Source organism: Neopsephotus bourkii, unplaced genomic scaffold (assembly GCF_033783945.1).
Source record: "Neopsephotus bourkii isolate Nb327-2 ecotype Australia unplaced genomic scaffold, CSIRO-AGI_Nbou_v1 NB_196, whole genome shotgun sequence".
Classification (NCBI taxonomy): domain Eukaryota; kingdom Metazoa; phylum Chordata; class Aves; order Psittaciformes; family Psittacidae; genus Neopsephotus; species Neopsephotus bourkii.
This window is the reverse complement of record NW_026900709.1, coordinates 5,432,195-5,449,950: the sequence shown is the minus strand read 5'-3', so window position 1 is coordinate 5,449,950 and position 17,756 is coordinate 5,432,195. Positions and strand designations below refer to the sequence as shown.

At 39.0% G+C, this 17,756-nt stretch overlaps 1 protein-coding gene and 1 long non-coding RNA gene across 5 annotated transcripts; one reads left to right on the top strand and one right to left on the bottom strand.

Annotated features, from left to right (window-relative positions):
* Window positions 1-7,968: 7,968 nt before the first annotated feature.
* STRADB (STE20 related adaptor beta) lies at window positions 7,969-17,642 on the bottom strand. 4 transcript variants are annotated; one of them, XM_061377383.1, is made up of 12 exons: window positions 17,549-17,642; window positions 15,288-15,344; window positions 14,867-14,947; window positions 14,392-14,491; window positions 13,646-13,767; window positions 13,068-13,176; window positions 12,469-12,592; window positions 11,351-11,522; window positions 11,090-11,194; window positions 10,636-10,865; window positions 10,042-10,084; window positions 7,969-9,562 (listed from the first exon to the last, which is right to left on the bottom strand). In XM_061377383.1, the coding sequence occupies exons 2-12, from the start codon at window positions 15,297-15,299 to the stop codon at window positions 9,410-9,412; spliced, it is 1,251 nt and encodes a 416-aa protein (XP_061233367.1). In that variant the 5' UTR covers window positions 15,300-15,344; window positions 17,549-17,642; the 3' UTR covers window positions 7,969-9,409. The 4 variants fall into 4 exon arrangements, with proteins under 4 accessions (XP_061233367.1, XP_061233358.1, XP_061233347.1 ...); XM_061377374.1 differs by lacking the exon at window positions 17,549-17,642 and adding an exon at window positions 16,528-16,546; XM_061377363.1 differs by lacking the exon at window positions 17,549-17,642 and having other exon boundaries at window positions 15,288-15,462.
* LOC133225211 (uncharacterized) lies at window positions 10,236-14,998 on the top strand. The gene is made up of 3 exons (XR_009729061.1): window positions 10,236-10,360; window positions 11,693-11,781; window positions 14,870-14,998. It is a non-coding gene; the product is annotated as an uncharacterized LOC133225211 (long non-coding RNA).
* Window positions 17,643-17,756: the final 114 nt, after the last annotated feature.

The window sequence follows — 17,756 nt, the reverse complement described above, 5'->3', positions numbered from 1 at the left end:
AGTACTTTTGGGAAACTGTAGAGCTAGATTGTGGCTGGCACTGCATTGTACATTAAAACGGAGAGAGTCAGGGTGTTGCACTGGAGGTTCCCGTCATGATTAGCTGTAAGAGATGGGGGATGAGACACTATTTAGTGTCCCCATGTATGTTCCCACAACAGTTTCTCCAGATGTGGTGTCTGATATACAGTATTGTCCTATGGCTTTTCTTTTTCTGTCATCTTGACATGATAAAGAGTCTAATTTTGCGCATAAAATAATAGAGCTTAGGCAAAACTGTGCTAAGTCATCACATCAGTACAGGAAAAACTTGAATAATATCACTGCTGACATGATTACTAGAAATGGGCCTTCCAAGTATCCCTTGGACACAGCGATGCTAGCCAAGAGCCAGATTAATTCTCACTGTGAAATACAGTAGTTTGTTTAGATGGTTGAGCAGGGATTCAATTAATGAACTTAACAGGATCAATATTTAAAACCTGCCTTGTTTTTCCAGTGTATCTTTTTGGGATGGTCCAAGCATATGTATTTTTAAATGTATGAGGTTTGAGGTTGCCATTTAAAATCAGACTTGGTAAGCAATTTGATGGTTAATTATCTATTTTTAAAAGTACTTTTCGTTCCGTTGGGCATCACAATGGAATATGAGTTTAACTGAGTTTTTGTCCAGTTATTTGGAAGGTTTTAAACAAGTTTACAAAATACATGCTCTTTAATTAAACATCTAATATCTGCAGAAGCCTTAACTGAAATGCCTTTGTGCATTTCCCTACCATTGTTTTAATGCAGTATTTCTGTGTTAATGAAAAAACTACAAAGATGTTAGTGCCAATGTATTGGTTTTACGTATATGAAACAATTAAACAATTGCTTTAAACTAGCTAGAGATTATTGTACTTCTTTGTCCTGTTTCCAAATGCTTAGTCTGTATAAAACAAATCAGTCCCATCTAATTTCCCCCCCCATGCTAATATTATGCATAATATACAAGCTCTGAACAGGTAATTATGGGAAACTGTTTTTAATTTATTTGTGGCAGTGTTGCAAATAATGCCTTTGCTTTCTCTTAATCAGATTCCTGCTGCTGTACTAGTGTTCTACACAATTGGAAATGGTATTGTAAATTCATGAAAACTAGCAAGTAAAGTGCATTTCATCAGTGAATGGGGTTTGTTTAGCCTAAAAAGAATATTAAGAGGGCAAAGTGATTGCTGTCTTTAACCAACTTAATGAGTGATTACAGAGATGATATGAGTCAGACTCTTCTGAAGCTGCACAGTGAAAGGATGAATAGAATGGCCACAGGCAGCATCAGGGAAATTGCCATTAGCTGCCATAGGAGTTTTGACAGGGCAGGAGGGGGACCCATAGGGGCTGTCTGTGGGAGCTCCATCCCTGGAGCTTTTCGGGACTTGGGTGAACTGAGCCCTGTTGCCTGTTTGAAAGAACTCTCAGAACACACTCTTCAGTCTGTTTAGAGGGTCTAGACCCTTGCAGGGTGCTTGCTGGTGCATTTCTGCAAATCAAGTACACCTGGTGCCTGCTTCTTCCTTACACTTATACACAAGTTACAAGGTAGTACACTCCTCGTTATGATAATTGCTCAGTAATCTACATACCATGTTTTCTTTGTCATTACTTCCAATCACTATGCATGCTCAGAGGAGGGGTCTTCAGCTGGGCAGGGGTCTTTTTGACCCGTGGATGGGAGTTTTCGTATTGTAATGAAGGCAGTTCACTTCAAGGAGACCTTAAAAGTTAGTTTTGTTGCCAACTTCTTGCTTACAAGATATACATCCTTGATCAGAGGATGTTCTCCTCCTCCTCTCGGGCCCTTTGGCCTTTGTTCAGTCATTAGCTACCAAAACCTTGACAGATATTGAGGTAGTTTCTTCTGGGTTACATTTTGAGCTTCCTGCTGCAAATTCAGCATCAGGCACATGCAGCTTGAGCAGTGGTTGGACCCAACGGCTCTGGACGCCCTTTGAAGCAAAATCGCTCTTAATTTGCTCCTGAAAATGCAGTCATTTGAAATTTGGTTTGAATTCCAACTGTTACTCTCATAACTCAGCTTTCTCAACATGAAGCCTGCTGGCATGAATTTGAAATGTGTCTTTTAAAGTTGTGGGAGTTTTTTTCATATTGCTGAAGTAAACTTCAGGAGGATTATGGTTAGGTCAGGATTATTCACTTACATATTTGCAGAATTTACATAAACAACTGAAGGCTTTAGGAGAATAGAATAAATCATCAGGTGTGTAGATTTCGCTAAACCTTACCTTTCTCCTCCTTTTTCCTTATAGTGGTGTGGAAAGTACTGATCCACTCCTCAGTGTAGCAGTCCTTGAAACCGGTCTGTAAGCCCACAGACATTTAAAGACCAAGTCTCTTTTCTCCTGGGTGTTAACGGTGTTCCATGTCCATGGGGCTGCTCGCTCTCCTCACGGAGGGCAGGGAAGACAGCTCTCACCTGGGAGAGGTCCGTTGCCCCGCCGGCTGCTGGTTCTCGAACAGGTGCTTTTGGGGATGTTTCGTCCCTGACCCGGCCCGTCGGGGACAAGCGATGTGTCGTCGTCCCCTTCCTGGTCCATTTACCTACCGATCCGGCCTGGCCATTTCCTACTCCGCCACCCTCCACCTCAGCCCGGAGCCGCTGCCTTCCGCTCCCTCACGCCGTGTCGGCAGGGGGCGCCTCACGCGCGCAGAGCGCATAACGGCTCTTGGGGCTGCTGGCGGAGCCGCCGCGTCACTTTCTCTCTGAGGCCCGGTTGCCCGGTTGCCAGCGCCGCCCCGGCCCCCCGCGGCTCGCTGCCTTCTGCCGCCCGTCGCTGCAATCCCTCTGCCTCAAACGGGAGGGCGCCGAGCGGAAGGCGGCACCTTCAGAGGGATTCTTCAGGCGCATCGAGGGGAAAAGAGCAGCGTTATCCTGCGCCGCTGCGCCCAGGAACGGCCTTTCTCTCCTCTTACTGGGTGTCGTGTGCCTGTGGAAGGGAAGCAAGGAGGGAAGCCTGCTGCTTAACAGACTGGTTTCCATCCTTGCCTTTGCATCTGAGAATGCAAAGATTTCTTTTGTCATGGGTTCAGAGCTGGATTTCTCTGGCTCTTCTATCCCACTTCAGTCGGTAATGGCAGCCAATGCATGCCTGTGTAAGCTGTAATCGAAACAGGAAACTCGGTCAGAAAGAGAGGAATTCCCATATATGCCTACACACAAACAGAACTATTTGCTTTAACTCTGTATTTTAAAGTAATACAATTTTTATTCAAGCTTAAAAACCCTTTAAAAGTCTTCACTAGCTAATGGCGGTTTCCTGTGCTGTACTCAATAAAATGGAAGAGAGCATGGCATTTCAGGTTGGTGCAGGTAGGCTCTCAGACAGCGACAAGGAAAAAAACCCCATCTTGTGGGTAAATTTCCACACCACTGTGTTACCCTACACACTGAAATCCAAACAGTTTAATGGACTCTTGGGGAAAACAAACAAGCAACACCGCAGAAAAAAACTAACAACCAACCAAACCCACCAGAAAAACCCTGGAAAAAAAATAATCCCACCAACAACCACTTCTGAAAAAAGAAATGGCAAAAAAATAAAAGATTTTGGAATTGTTAAAGCAAAAGTCTCATGGTGAAAGAGCAAGAAGAAATACCTAAACCAGTAAATTCTTCCTCCATTTTTAAATGTTTGTGATGCTGTTATTCAAGCAGAATACCACTGAATGGCATGGCTTGCCTTTCCAAAATGCATCTTTCAACAAGCATGAGGAAAAAGTCATCAGGAAATCCTGAGTGGAAGTCAAAAGACAAGTGATGTAGTAAGGCTCCTAGGAAATGTGCCATAACGTGCCACTAACATCTGGGATGAATATTTACAAATATACAATTTAAGAAAGAAAACCAAACTAATTTGAGAAAATGTAGTGATACTGTAAAGAAAAAACGTGGAAGTATGCTGAACCAGCTCTTTCAACATCATATGCTCAGGGTCAGGGATTCAAAATCATCTGTGTTCTTCCATAGTAAGGAAAACTTGAAGCGGAAAGCAAAGCAAGAAAAAGAACATGACAGCGAGCCAAACAAAGCATTTAAGAATGTCTGTGATTGCTCCATCAGCAACTGCAGAACAACAGCTACCTCAAACCATGAAAGCATTCAAAGAAAACTTACCTACAAGTGGCTTTCTAGATTTCACATGGGCAAAAGGAAATTTGCCTGTAAGAATATTTTGCTTTTAGTTGACCACATCAAACATACGAGAACTAGAAAGATTTACAGGAAATACTATCAGCTTGAAGTCTGAGAATCAAAACATTCAAGCAGAGCATATGGAAATCAATCTTAAGAAAAGAGTGAATACAAAGGGTGAGTTTCTTGGAGAAATATTCCAAGATTTATTACTGGAAATTGTGACACTGCAAAATGACATGGGAATCCAGAATATCCTTCCAAAGAAAAGTGAGATGGCAAGCAAAATCTTATTTGGGAGTCTCACTTGGCAAGATAATGTTCCCAGGTCGTGATGAAGAAAAATAATAGAGTCATTAGTAGTAATAATAGTAGCAACAATAATAATAGTAATGTTCTTGCAATATCTTTATTGCATCTTTCACTTTAATGTGTTAACCAACATTAAATCTGTTTTCACATTGGTTACAGGTGTTACATAGCTTTTCTGGCTTTGGTCATTTACAAAATAAGGAGTTGCACACTGTGCAATCTTAATGAGAATTAATTGATGTGATAAATTAATGGATTATGCAAAAAGATGAGACCATTGCAAGAAGAAAATTACTTTGATGGAAAATGTGTTTTTGCTATCTGAATAACAAGATTCTCTTGCATTTCAGAGATGTAAAAATATGGGAAAGAAAAAGTATGTAGTGTTTAAAAACATGAAAATATTTTCAAGTGTATTTTTTCTAATGTGGTTAGTCAACATTAACTACAGTATAATAGCTACAGTGAGTGAAAGCAACCGCTCTGAAGGTTCACAGAACTCTTTCCTAGGAATTTTTTATGTACTATTCCTTCTTTATTACTAGTGTGTCAATTTGCTTTGCCATAACCTAAATTTTGAAAGCCCTGTCAAGACTGGTATGTGAGATTTCAGCTTCTATTAGTGGTCTGCTCTATTGCAGGTAGATTTCATGACAAGACACATACAGATTCCATGAACCTGGATTTGTGGGTAAATCCAGAAGTAATGGCATATACGGTAATCATACCTAAAAATAAAACCACCACTCAAATGCAGCTAATTTCATATGAACCTTTTTAGTAATTTTTCAGGAATTTTGTGGGACTTTTGGATAAGTAACATGCATTTATGTAATCAATTTATGGAGTTTTCATTTGGAAATGATGGAAGTTTCCACAGGAACCTGTTTAAACCTTTATTTCCTTCATCCTATCTCAAGTTTCTGGATAGGTTTAACTATGCTAAATACCAAATGTTATTCTGCTAGTTGGTTATTAGTAGACCATCTCAATTTTTCAGTGCTTTCTTTTTAAAATCATTAAGTCTTTCCTGGTCTGTTAACAGCAAATAGTATTATTTCATAGTATGGTTCTTAGTTTTCTGAGGTCTGTCTGCATGGATGTGTGGTGTGGTATCTCTGAATTTTAGTTTTAACTCATACATATAGAACAGGGCCATCAGGACAGGTCATTTCAGCTATCTTGGTTTAGATGTTTGTTAGATAACCTAATATACTTCAGCAAAGCTACTTACTAGCATTAAAGACAGGGTATGTAAGTCACTTACTTAGGTGTCTTGCCTTTTGTCAGAGACATTTGGAACAATGATTTTCAAATGCTTTCCTGTGATTTTAGACATTCTCTAGGTTAAAAACTGTTTTCATAGCACTTGAGGAGGGTGGGGAAAAGGGAGAGGTAAGGTAAAACTCCTATTTATTTACTTTTGTTCTTTAAAAGCATTGAGTGAGAAAAACTGTTATTATCTCTTCAATGGTTATTTATTGCATTGAGACTTTATAACGTGAGTAGTTCATACAGCAGCTCAAATTGATTCTGAGTAAATCACACTTTTTCCTGTGTTCATCCATTCATTCACAGATTGCTGCGATATCAAAGCAAGACAGTAAGAAAGAAACTCAACATATTGAGTATATATTCAGGATGTTGATTAAGTCTTCTATTGTTACAGGTATTTCATTGTTTTATGTAGTGTTAAATTCTAGCAAATAAAAAAAATGTGGCAGAAAAAAAACCCCAGAACAACCCTTTGTGTTGTGTTGTTTGTGTATTGCAAAAGTAACAAACCTATAAATTTCTGTTTCAGTGGCTGTGAGATTTTGTAAAAGTGTTCTTGGAGGATGTCCTGGGTTCAGCAGTAGCAGTCATTTTTCTCCTTCTTAGTAGCTGGTGCAGTGCTGTGGTTTTGACTTTCAGCCTGGGAACAGCATTGATAACACCGATGTTTTTAGTTGTTGCTCAGTGATGTTTACTCTGACCAAGGACTTTCTGAGTCTCATGCTCTGCCAGGGAGGAGGGGAAGCTGGGAGGAAGCAGAGACAGGACACCTGACCCAAAGTAGCCAAAGGGGTATTCCATACCACAGCACATCATGCCCAGTATATAAACTGGAGGCAGTTACCCAGAAGGGGTAGATCACTGCTCTTTCGGACTGGGTATCAGTCGCCTGGTGGTGAGCAGTTGTATTCCCTTCCCTTGCTATTTTCCTTATCATTATTATTATTGGTGGTAGCAGCAGTGGTTTGTGCTATACCTTAGTTACTGGGCAGTTCTTATCTGAACCCATGGGAGTTACATTCTTTCAGTTCTCCTCCCCATCCCTCCAGGAGCAGGGGGGAGGACAGGGGGAGTGAGAGACTATGTGATTCCGAGTTACTGACCAGACTTAAACCACAATACAGGGTGTGGAAGGTAACTTCTTGACCCAATTGGTGCGTAAGCCACCTAGGGGAGATGCCTGGCAAGATTTGCTGTTCACAAATGGAGAAGGACTGGTGGGTACTGTGATGGTTTGAGGCTGTCTTGGGCAAAGCACAATAGCTGTTTCTAAGAACTTTTTTTCAGAGGTAATTGAAACTTCCTTAACAATATGATTATGCATGGTTTTTAATGTTAACTAATTATTTCTTATTTTGCATTATTCCCTGATAGAAAGTATTACTATTAATGTGCAGACCAGAAGCAAACATATTCCATGTCCTAGTTTCAAGTATTTCTGGTTATTTTAAGAATTACTGTAAGTTACAGTGTCTCTTAATTGCTTTTGTTTGAAAATAATGAAGTTGTTGAATAGTTCCAACAGGAAGGACTTGTAAGCTTTTTAACTTACAAAATGGTGTTTCATTTTCTTCTTAAAAGTTATGTCAGTACAGGAGCTGGACCAGTATTTAGAGGTATTTCCCTGCTCCCCCCCAGAGAAACACCAGCAAAATAACTCCACTGGAACACCTGGTTATTTAACTGAATTTACAATGATTTTGTTACATCCAAGTTCATTTTTATAGAGTGCAGGGCACTGTTCTTTCAAGAAAAGCCTGCACATACTGACAGTTAAGCTGCCTGAAATTTTCTGTAAGTTTTCTTCAAAAAAAGTATTAATGTTTATTCAGAGGTATGTAAAAATACATACAACTTTATGTGTTTTCTCACATATTTGATTCAGTTTTTACATGTGCTGTTAGTCAAAAGTTATTTGCAGATGCTACATATGTATTTGATTTGAAAATACTTGGAATTTGTAGTGGTTAAGAATTAAGAATGTGGGGTCCATGTCAAAATACTATCTTCTCTCAGAGTAAATAATATTTTTATGATCAGGGTAAGTTTCTGGTTTAGACAACTACTTTCTTACCTAATGACTGACATACATAAATATGAAACTTCTTGCCTGCAGTAACAGCAGCTGTTATTATGACAAGACTATGGTGAAAACAGAAGTACACGAATTACAGAAATAAACGGAGACAGGGTAAGTTTATTGAAAGTTTTTTAATCTGAAGTTTCACATATTAAGATTTGAAATATAGAGCTCTCTCTTCACAGCATAATAGTAGAATCAACTTTTTTGTTAATACTTTAATGTGGTCATTTAGAATTTTATGTCAGTCTCAGACTTGTATTTCAGTCATTTGGTCTTCAAGGCTTTGTAGTAAAGCTCCTGACAAAACAGCAGTATTCTCAAGGCCTGTTGCAGACTGGCTCAGCTATGGAAGACTTAATATTAAATGCTGTTTATGTTGAAAATATACAATACAGACATTTGATAGCTATTTATACTTTTTTTTTCTACAGACATAACTTGTATCAGTAAAATACTAGTGGCTTTGGGACCCAACTTGCTAAAACACAGCTTGAATTGCCTGGTCCAATATGAGAGATCACAACTTACTGAATTGTAGGGAGAAAGACAGTTTTTCATCTGACTTAAAACAGGTAAGTAAGTTCACTAGGATCCTAAGGAGGTTTATTAGTTTTTTGTTATGGGTGAATCTATCCATGGGAATTTAAGCTCTTGCCTGCCAGCAGCACTGCAATGAAGCTTAATACATGTTGCCTGTTCTTTTAAGAAAACAGTACTAGGTTCTGGTAAGTCCTGGTGAACAGGAATACAGTATAAATAAAAATATGTACAATAACTTTTAGAATTTTTAATGTGGTTCTTCAAACTTAACCCGTACTGTTATAACTTGAGACTTTTATTGCATAGTAAGAGATCCTCAGATTAACTGCTAAAATGACACAACAATAAACGGAGATGCAAACCTGCAAATTTGTACTAAGAATGTAGGCAAATGCAAGAGTATGAGTCACATTTCAAAGTACCTTAACTTCTTTGGGAAACACACAGTATTAAAACTGCATGAAATATTATGCATAGGTAACTTTTAGCAAGTATGACAGTACATCAAATGAGAAAAATACCTTTTGGATGTATGAAAAGAGAAACATTTTATCTGCATAAACAACTAATTTGTGCAGTTTCAAATTTAGACTTGGAAGTGGAAGATTTCTCCTAACTAAAATAATTTGGGTGATAATGAAAAGACAGATTGTTTAAGCAAGATCACAGGCAAAACCCAAGCCTGAATTCAGAAAGGCACATGGAATGCAGCAATATGAGCTGAAAATACAGCACCCAGTAAGATTACAGCAGGAATTCTCTTAAGAAATATTCTGAAAGGTAGATAAGCATTTAGCTATTCTCTACATATAGTTTTTCTTATGGTCAGAAAGGGAGGCACGCTGCATTTCATTATGCCAACAAAATAGTTAATGAAATAGGGCCACTTCAATGGCATTTTCAAGTATATCTCATCTTACTCTATCTTAACCATACAAACTAAAGCAGCAAATAAAAATCACATTTTCCTTCTCTGAAGCACAGGAGAGGTATGATTGTTTGGTATTTATTTAGAATTCCCAGTCTGTATCATCTTGATTTGCAGTAATATGTCCAAGTTCAGTCCCAACTGTTGTTGAGGGCAGTGCCAAGAACTCTGATCTGTTATTTTGAATAGGAGGTGGTAATAGAGACAGTAGTGAATTCTGTGTTTGTTCTTTTATCTAGAAAGAAGAAAAGTTGAAACAAGGCTGCACATAAAAGTCTACACAACCTTGCATCTGGCTTCATTAAGAGCATGTCAAAATCACAGCCATGTTCTTGCATGTTACAATACTGAAAATAATAGGATGAGGGTTTTAGTTTTCTTCACTCTAGAGTAAGTTGAATTAGTCTTTGAAGACTAATTAAAATAGCTATGCAGTTTTTTCTGCTTTAAATTAAGAATATTAACCATTATTCTTAATAGTTAACTGTCTTTAGTTAAACCAACTTTATCAAAGGGAAAATGGATCACTTATGCTTGCCATACTCTACCAAATACCATTTTGTTTAAAAACAAAAAAATGTAGTCTGAAGCAGATATGCTGTTACAGGATGGTTTTTGGCTCCAGCTAACTTAATATTTTGTAATCCAACTCTTAATATTTTGTGGCTTATTTAGGCTATAGCTGTGTCATTTTACAAAATATAGTAAACTCACCTGTCTGAAGAACGTATGCGAAAGCAAACTGCTTGCTGATGGCCTGGATCATAAAATGAACAATATAATTATGTTTTTGAAAGTAAATTCTGCTTCTGGAAAATGGGCCAGTCTCACAGATCAATTTAAGCCCTGTGTATTTTCATCCACAAGACAAATGTGAAGCATGAGAAAAGCAGCACAGGATTCCAACATTCTATGCCTCAATTTGTAGTGAAGACACTACTAAAGAAATTATTTCAAAAGGCTTTAATGCCTCATTCAGAAGAGACAGTACTGAAAACATATACTTCAGATTTCTGGTTTCTTCTTGGACAAAGTATGTGTTTAAAAATTAATTCTACTTGTTACAGAGTACACTTATATGACAAGAAATTCAGGCGTCAAACAACTTTAAAAGCATGGTTCCTTTAACAGAAAAGGTAATTCTTAAATTACAAAACCAAGGTAAGTGTAGTGTTTTGCATAGTACCTTCTGGTCTGAAATTCTAACTTGAACAGTATTCAACTAACCACTGTATCCTAAGTTGTGGGCTGTGCTTAGTCTTGATTTAGATTGAAACGACAGAAAATTAGTTTTTACCAGAATGTTACCTTTTCTCAGGATCCTGTTGCAAGCAGAGTTCTACCAAGTTGTGGAAAGCAGGTGAAAATGTTTTGGAAAAGGGAATTTGTAGTCTTTCACTGGTCATTGTGCGTGTCATGCTCTCACCAATTCCAGAATCAACACCTGACCGGGAATTCTTTATCCTGGATTCCCCACGGGGAAATGTATTTATATCCCAAGGACAGTATGTGGGACCTTTCAGCTTTTGCAGCAGCATCTAGTAGAAAGGAATAGCAGTATAAGAGTTCAAAAGCTATCCAGACCTATTCAGGCTAAGATGTGAAACTCCAGTAATGGAAGGAATTACTTGATCTAAAAAGAAGCATGTGTACTTGAAGTAACAAAAACCAGCCACCATTTCAGCAGGAATATTACTGGTTTCTCTGAGTAAGACAAAAAAACCTCAGTGTTTTGAAGCAGAAATAGAATTTATCATCGTACCTGAGTGCGAGGCATATCTTGAAATGGAACATGTCCATTGGCTAATTCACATGCTGTAATTCCTACACTGTAAATGTCAGACTTCATGTTATACCCAGATAAATCCTGTGAGAGAAAGAGACCTCTGCTCGATCACTAATGCCATTGAGCAATGCTGACAAAAAGACAAATGTCTGTTTCAAGGCAAGATTCTAATACCCTGTTATCTATATGGGATTATCTAGAGGATGGATTGAAAAATTAAGTGTAATTTATACTAACCTGTCTCAGTAATTCAGGACTCAGCCAAGGAAGCACAGATGTACTAAACTGGGGGAAATCATATACCACCTTTGACTTTTGTCCATTGTTGACTAAACTGTAGAGGTTGTTTAACCCAGAGAGAGAAACCAGCCCATCCCCTGAAATCAGAATGTGGCTAGCTTTAATATTCCTGTAACATAAAGTGGTAAATTTTAGTTATAGGAATTACTCAAAGCATTACTAGAGTAGAAAGGCTTTCATATTTAATTAACTTATAATAAGATGTTAGTGTGCAGCTCTATTTAACAGATTATGTTCCTAGAAGTTCTTTATTCAGTATGAGTTATCTTTTTAATATAGCCCCAAGAAAGAGCAGAGATTGGAGGAGTAAGAGGAGGGAGGAAAGGCAACCAGAAGAAAGGGCCCTCTTTCCCTGCAAAGGGTATAAAGTAAGGAAACCCCTTCTTGTGGAGACAGTGTTCGCATGGGAGAATGGATAATAGGTAAATAAACTCTGAATAATACCCAAATATACAGCAAGGCCATGAGAGGCCCAAGGAAGCTTAAGCAAGCAAGATAAGAAGAAGCCGGAATTCACCGAGTTATGAGAACTGTGGACTGTTGGCAAGCTTTTGAGGTCAAGTTCTCACACCTGTGCTTAATCAATTATATGTTAGTCACTAAGGGTCTTCAAGACATGTATCCAATCATAATATGCCACATCACTGTAAGTGCATCTAAGAAATAGTATATAAGGAGTTAAGGCTTTGCAATAAATGGCTTTTGTATGATCATATTGATTTCTGACTGAGTCCATATATATATATATTCTGCAGCATTTCTACAACTCTGATTCTTTTCTGCTTCAGAGAGACAAAGCCAAACAGATGTATAATCCCTGCAGCAACTTGCTTTAAGTAATGTATGAATACTGTTCTTGCTAAGCTTCTACAAGCTTGGTTCTGCTCTATTATTGAAAAAATATTTAAAAAAAATGGTTCTGCACTGTCTCATGTAAGAAGGTATATAGAAAAAAGAAGGAGACAACACTAGCTGAAAATGAGTTTTGAAGCAAATCTGAACTCTTAATAAACTCGATGCTGTAATCTGATTCTTACCTATTGACATTCTCCTACCTGTGAATGTAGCCATTCTGGTGCATGTAATTTAACCCTCTGATTGCACCAAATAGAATGTTCCCTATCAAAGCTTCACTCATTCCTTCAGGAAAATAAGTCTTCAGGAGGTGTCTAGCTGAACCTGGAAGTAAAAAAAGCTAGCTAAGCCTAACAAGTCTTGTTAAATGACTCCTTTGTGCTTGCTTCCTTGTATACATTCATCAAGAGTGGCATTCTCATTGCTACTTTGACTGTGGGATATCAAGAACAGTTACATGCCTCCATCACGCAAAGATCACATTCCAGTCATCATCAAACCTGTATTCAATCTAGACAAGTTTTCTGTTGGCAAAATCCAAAGCTGTATAAGTCAAATAAGTTTCCCAATTACCATTCCTCATGTGGCGGGTGTTAGGACTAAGTGCAATTTAATGCAGTTCAAATACCAGTCTTCACTGGGAAAGATTTTGTACAGAAGACTTCTCTAAAAAATGGTTTGGGAAGCTTGTTTTTTCTACAAGACTGTAGATGCTTTAAGAAAAACCTGTCATGGACCATGTGGCCAAAATTGTATCCACCTTTTTTACTATTCCAAAATTGCAGTTAACAGTTCTTACCATAGGCCATGAATGGGGAGATGACCCAAAGCCAACTACCAGCTGTAAATACTGTCCAAAGCGTCATTACATTGGGATGCTGGAAAAAGTGGGATAAAACCACTTCATTCTATGGAATTAAATGAAAGTGGATGTGTTACCAACAAGACAACAGTCTTAAGAGCACTAACTACGTCAGCAATCAGTAGAAAGAACTGTTCCCTGTGTGAATTTATACAAAGTTGCAGGTGATGTACATAGACTGCAGGAGAAATGTAACTAACTTGCCTATAATTGTATTTGTCTGAAGTAAATCTAGTTTGCTCATAGGCCAAAGTTTTAGTGTAAATACAGAGTACAGAACACGTTTCAAAGGAAAGGTTGTACAGTTACAGAATTATTTCTAAAACACTTGTCAACTGTTTTCTTCAGAGAGCAACTCTCAAATTTACACATGCCTTCTGTTTATATTCTACTCCATTGGAGGAAAAACTTGACTGAAATGAGACAGTACAAACACAAAGGCTACATCTGTTAGGAACCTCATATAAATTCATCACTGTCTTCACCAGACTTGTGCAGAAATGCTGCTGCTTTACCTGTAAGGCTTTCAAATGCTCTTCAGAACAATTTTCTAGGTCTGTGATCCTTACAGCAACTTGCATGCCTGTAGGCGTATGCCGTGCAAGGTAGATTGAAGTTAAGTTGTTGAACCTCCTTCCTGAAACCAGAAGTGGCTACCTTAACATTGGAAAATATAATAATCCACCAAAATTTCCTTCGTATTTAGAGAAAATTTTATATTTCTAAAACTGCAATTGATAGCAGCATTGCCTTTTCTTTAAGCATGTTGAGAACTTAAGTAGTTGCAGCAGAATACATCCAGCAATTCTTACAACAACTTAAAGTATTGAAACACTTTTCAGTATCAGTTATACATCTAAACTAACAACACTTTTAGCATGCATATTCACATAAACATATGCATGCACAGTAGGACTGAGGGCAGCCGTCCTTAGGACAATCACCTCAGGTAGCCAAGTGACAAGACATGATGTTACTTAATGCTGTATTTATTGTCAACATAATACAGATTTAGAAAATTGACATGCACAAACATCAAGAAAAAAAAACCCCAGGTAATTACTGATTTTTATTGATATCTTAAAACAGGGATCACAAACATAAGAAATGTTCTGCACTTTTGTCAACTAAAAAGACACAAGAATAGTTTTAGTCAGCTGATAATACATTTTCCAACTTAGTATTTACTGCAGTTAGCAATAACCTATTGAGAGCATGCATCTGCAGGCACAAGAAATATTTTAAGGTATGCTTATTTTACCTATTTGCAGCTGGAGTTCATAGTGAGAGACATTAGAAGAGCAAAATAACATTTCATTCCTTCCTGTAGATGGGGGAATCCAGGCTAGATCAGAATCAGCCTAAAAGTGAGGAAAAACAGTTCTCAAAATGACTATGTAATTTTAAATATTTACATGTTAACACAGAAATACCAGTAATTAAAATGCTAAGATCAAGTCTTCAAGTTGCAACATACAAGCTGTTGCTTCTACCCTTACACTGAGACGCAGTTTTATGAACTACTTGTTTTGCCTGTGTGTGTGTTAGTTTTTAAAGGGGTACAAGATTGAGAGTAATACTTTGTTACCTATAGTCTTCTTCCAGAATGAAAGTCCGGAGGTACTCTGGTTACTTTTGCCATTAACATTTTAAGAAGTACCTCTAATAAGATTATTTTTAATATGTACCAGCTTCATATTTCACGCTGCCACTTAACGTTTCTGTTTTCTCCTTACCAGGCATTCATGGATGCTGCTCTCAGATAGCTCTTCTGGTCTGATTGATTCAACTGGTGTACGTAGAATACAGGAACAGTCCTTAAGAACAGAAATAAGTGAATGTTACTGGAGTTGCTGCAATTTATTAAATGCAGCCACAGGAAAACATCAAAAAGTAACCCTATAAACAGGAGTTCAGAAAGATTTCTGCTACAAGTCATTCAAGCAAGAGGTTAAAAACCAGCATAGAATACATACATGGCAGATCTAGGGAGGAGAGATACTGAACAGTCTCCTTCAGCGAAAGTCAATACAACGTTTAAATACCTCAGCACTGTGGAAATCCCCTCAAGCAAGGCATTTCACCAGAACTTTTTCACATTAAAGTATGACTGGGTAACAAGGTACAAGAGCTAAAGGTTTTTAAATACAAGCTTACCAAACAAGACATGGAACCGCTTTAGATCAGGGGAAAAGACATACACACCCATTTATCCTAGAAAAAATAAAGTAGCAATGTAAAATTGTATATAAACCTGTCATAAATGTCTCTAATCAGAACTGTGAGGCATTCCAGTTGGTTAACACACACAAAAAAGAACCCCCAAAACTACAGCTCTGGGAAAGCCTGCTTCTGCAGCTATATGCTTTAAGCAGCATATAGATTAAGCAGCATATAGCCTTTAAGCAGCATATAGATTTCAAACTCCATACTGAGGATATGCAGTATATATTCAAACTCAAGCCTTCCTTTTTGATTCATGGGTTTAGAGGTGTTATTACCACTTCTGAACAGGCAATTTAATCGCAAGTTAACTGCATAACTGCAAAAAGTAAAACTGAATGGAATAATGAATTGCTATCAGTTTGTAGGAAAAGAAATCACTGTCTGTTGTTTTAAAGAAGCAGAGTTGTGCTAGAGAGATCTCGGCTCAGCTCTGTGCAGCTGAACTACCTCACAAAAGAAAAACCTACCCAAAAGCAAATGCACTTTACATTTCACAAGTGAGAGAGAAAATACTATTGTAAGGGACTTGACTGAAGAAAACAAAAGGGGGAAAAAGAAAAAAAAAGAGGGGAACCAACTCTGATAATTTTCACTCCACTTAGGGCACAGAATCAGCATTCAAACACCCTTACGCATCACAGTAGCCACTCTCAAAGTCCTCTATCAGACCTTATGTCTGATGCTTTGAAAGTTTACACAGTAAGGAGAGAGAGAGATGACTATGTCCAATAAGCATATCAAGTCTTCTGAAGCATAGAAAGGACTAGTTAATCTACTTTAGCTACAAGCAAGTCTCTTTCCGTAATGGATCCTACCTGGTGGCTGATATAAGTGATAAAGTTCCATGTTAATATGCAATTATTGCGTGAAAGTTAACTTTCAAAAGGTGAAATAGTATATCAGAAACTGATCATTTTGTTTATCAAGGAGCTAAGCTTGATTATATCCCACATTTATGTATGCTATGTAATCAAGGCAATACTTTTAAAAAGCTAACAAGCTCCCACCCACTGCCAAATATCCCAGCCACTCCTAATCCTTAATATTTTTACCCTGAAAGTCTGTTTGAAGTAAAGAAATACTGTAATTTCTTATTAAAGATAACAAATGGAGACAAAAGGAGATCCTTAATAAGTATTGGGCACCTTCAGAGGATCAGGACTTGACTTACCCAACTTCACTGAGGAAGTGTGGCAGAGTACAAAAGAATAAATGCAGGTGCTTCAAGATACTGTCCAACACTGTAATGGCTGCAGCATCCTACCTGGAAAGAAATTCCATTATACAAGATAATTTATTCTGTTTCTTGGAATATGAAACCACAAAAGCTAAGGTGAAGAACAGTGTCATAATAGCTATATAAACTGAGTCAAATCATAGTAGAATTTGTTTAAAGGGGTATCGCCAGCCAACAGAATCACCCATGTTCCACAACTGTTCAAGTAACATTATAAATGTAAGATTTTTATTTTTCTTACTTAGTTTAACATTGCTTCCATTTTTAATACGGTTTTGGATCATGTCTCTACATAAATCTTTTCCCCATTTCCCATTTTTCTTTCTGTACTGCAGGCTTTTTGATTTTTTTTTGTCCTGCAGATAGTGACGGTATTGCACAGCTGAACTCGCACATTCATCCCAGCTTAGCCAAAGCTTCAAATGCAGTGAGAGATACAGGGGAAAAAGAAAACCCGAAAACCATGCCTGTGAACCGGGGGAGTGCGGAGGCTCTGGAGCCCAAAGCCCACGTACCGCGAACGCACGTTACTCCGGTTCTGCTGAAGCCGAGCAGCTCAAGTCTACTTAAGTGTTTGGAGCAACGGAGAACTCTCGATCGTGTATCTCGAGTTAGATGATCCGTCCGTGACAGAAGTAACGGAACGCGAGAGACCGACTCCCCGCGGCTCTCCCAGCAAAGCTCCTCATTGCTCCGTTACACCCGCACTCCGCGCCGAACCCCTTCCTCCCTCGCCAGGCGCCCGTTTAAGGTTGTCCCCGCCTCTCCACTCTCTCCCGCGGCTGCCGCGATCGGGATCCGCCGCCGCTCTCCTCAGCCGGCTCTCGAGCTCGGCGTGCTCCGCTCCCCCCTCCCCGGCCCGCCTGGCTTCCCCCGTCGCCGTGCTGAAGGCGCGGCTTGCCCGGAACCCTGGCGTGCCGAGGAGGCCCTGCAGGGAGGCAGGGCCCGATCCTACTCGCCGCCGCTGCCTGAGGCTGGAGTCAGCGGCCGGCTGGCCCGCCGATCCGATCCGCCAGCCCGGAACCCCGCCCCGCTCCCAGCCCCTGCAGAGCCGCTGGGGGTATGGGCAGCCGCCCGCGCCAAGCGGCCCGGCGCATTGTGGGGCTCGTAGATTGCGCCGGAGGGAGGGAGGGCGGGCGGCCCTTCGGCGCCGCGCGGTGAGC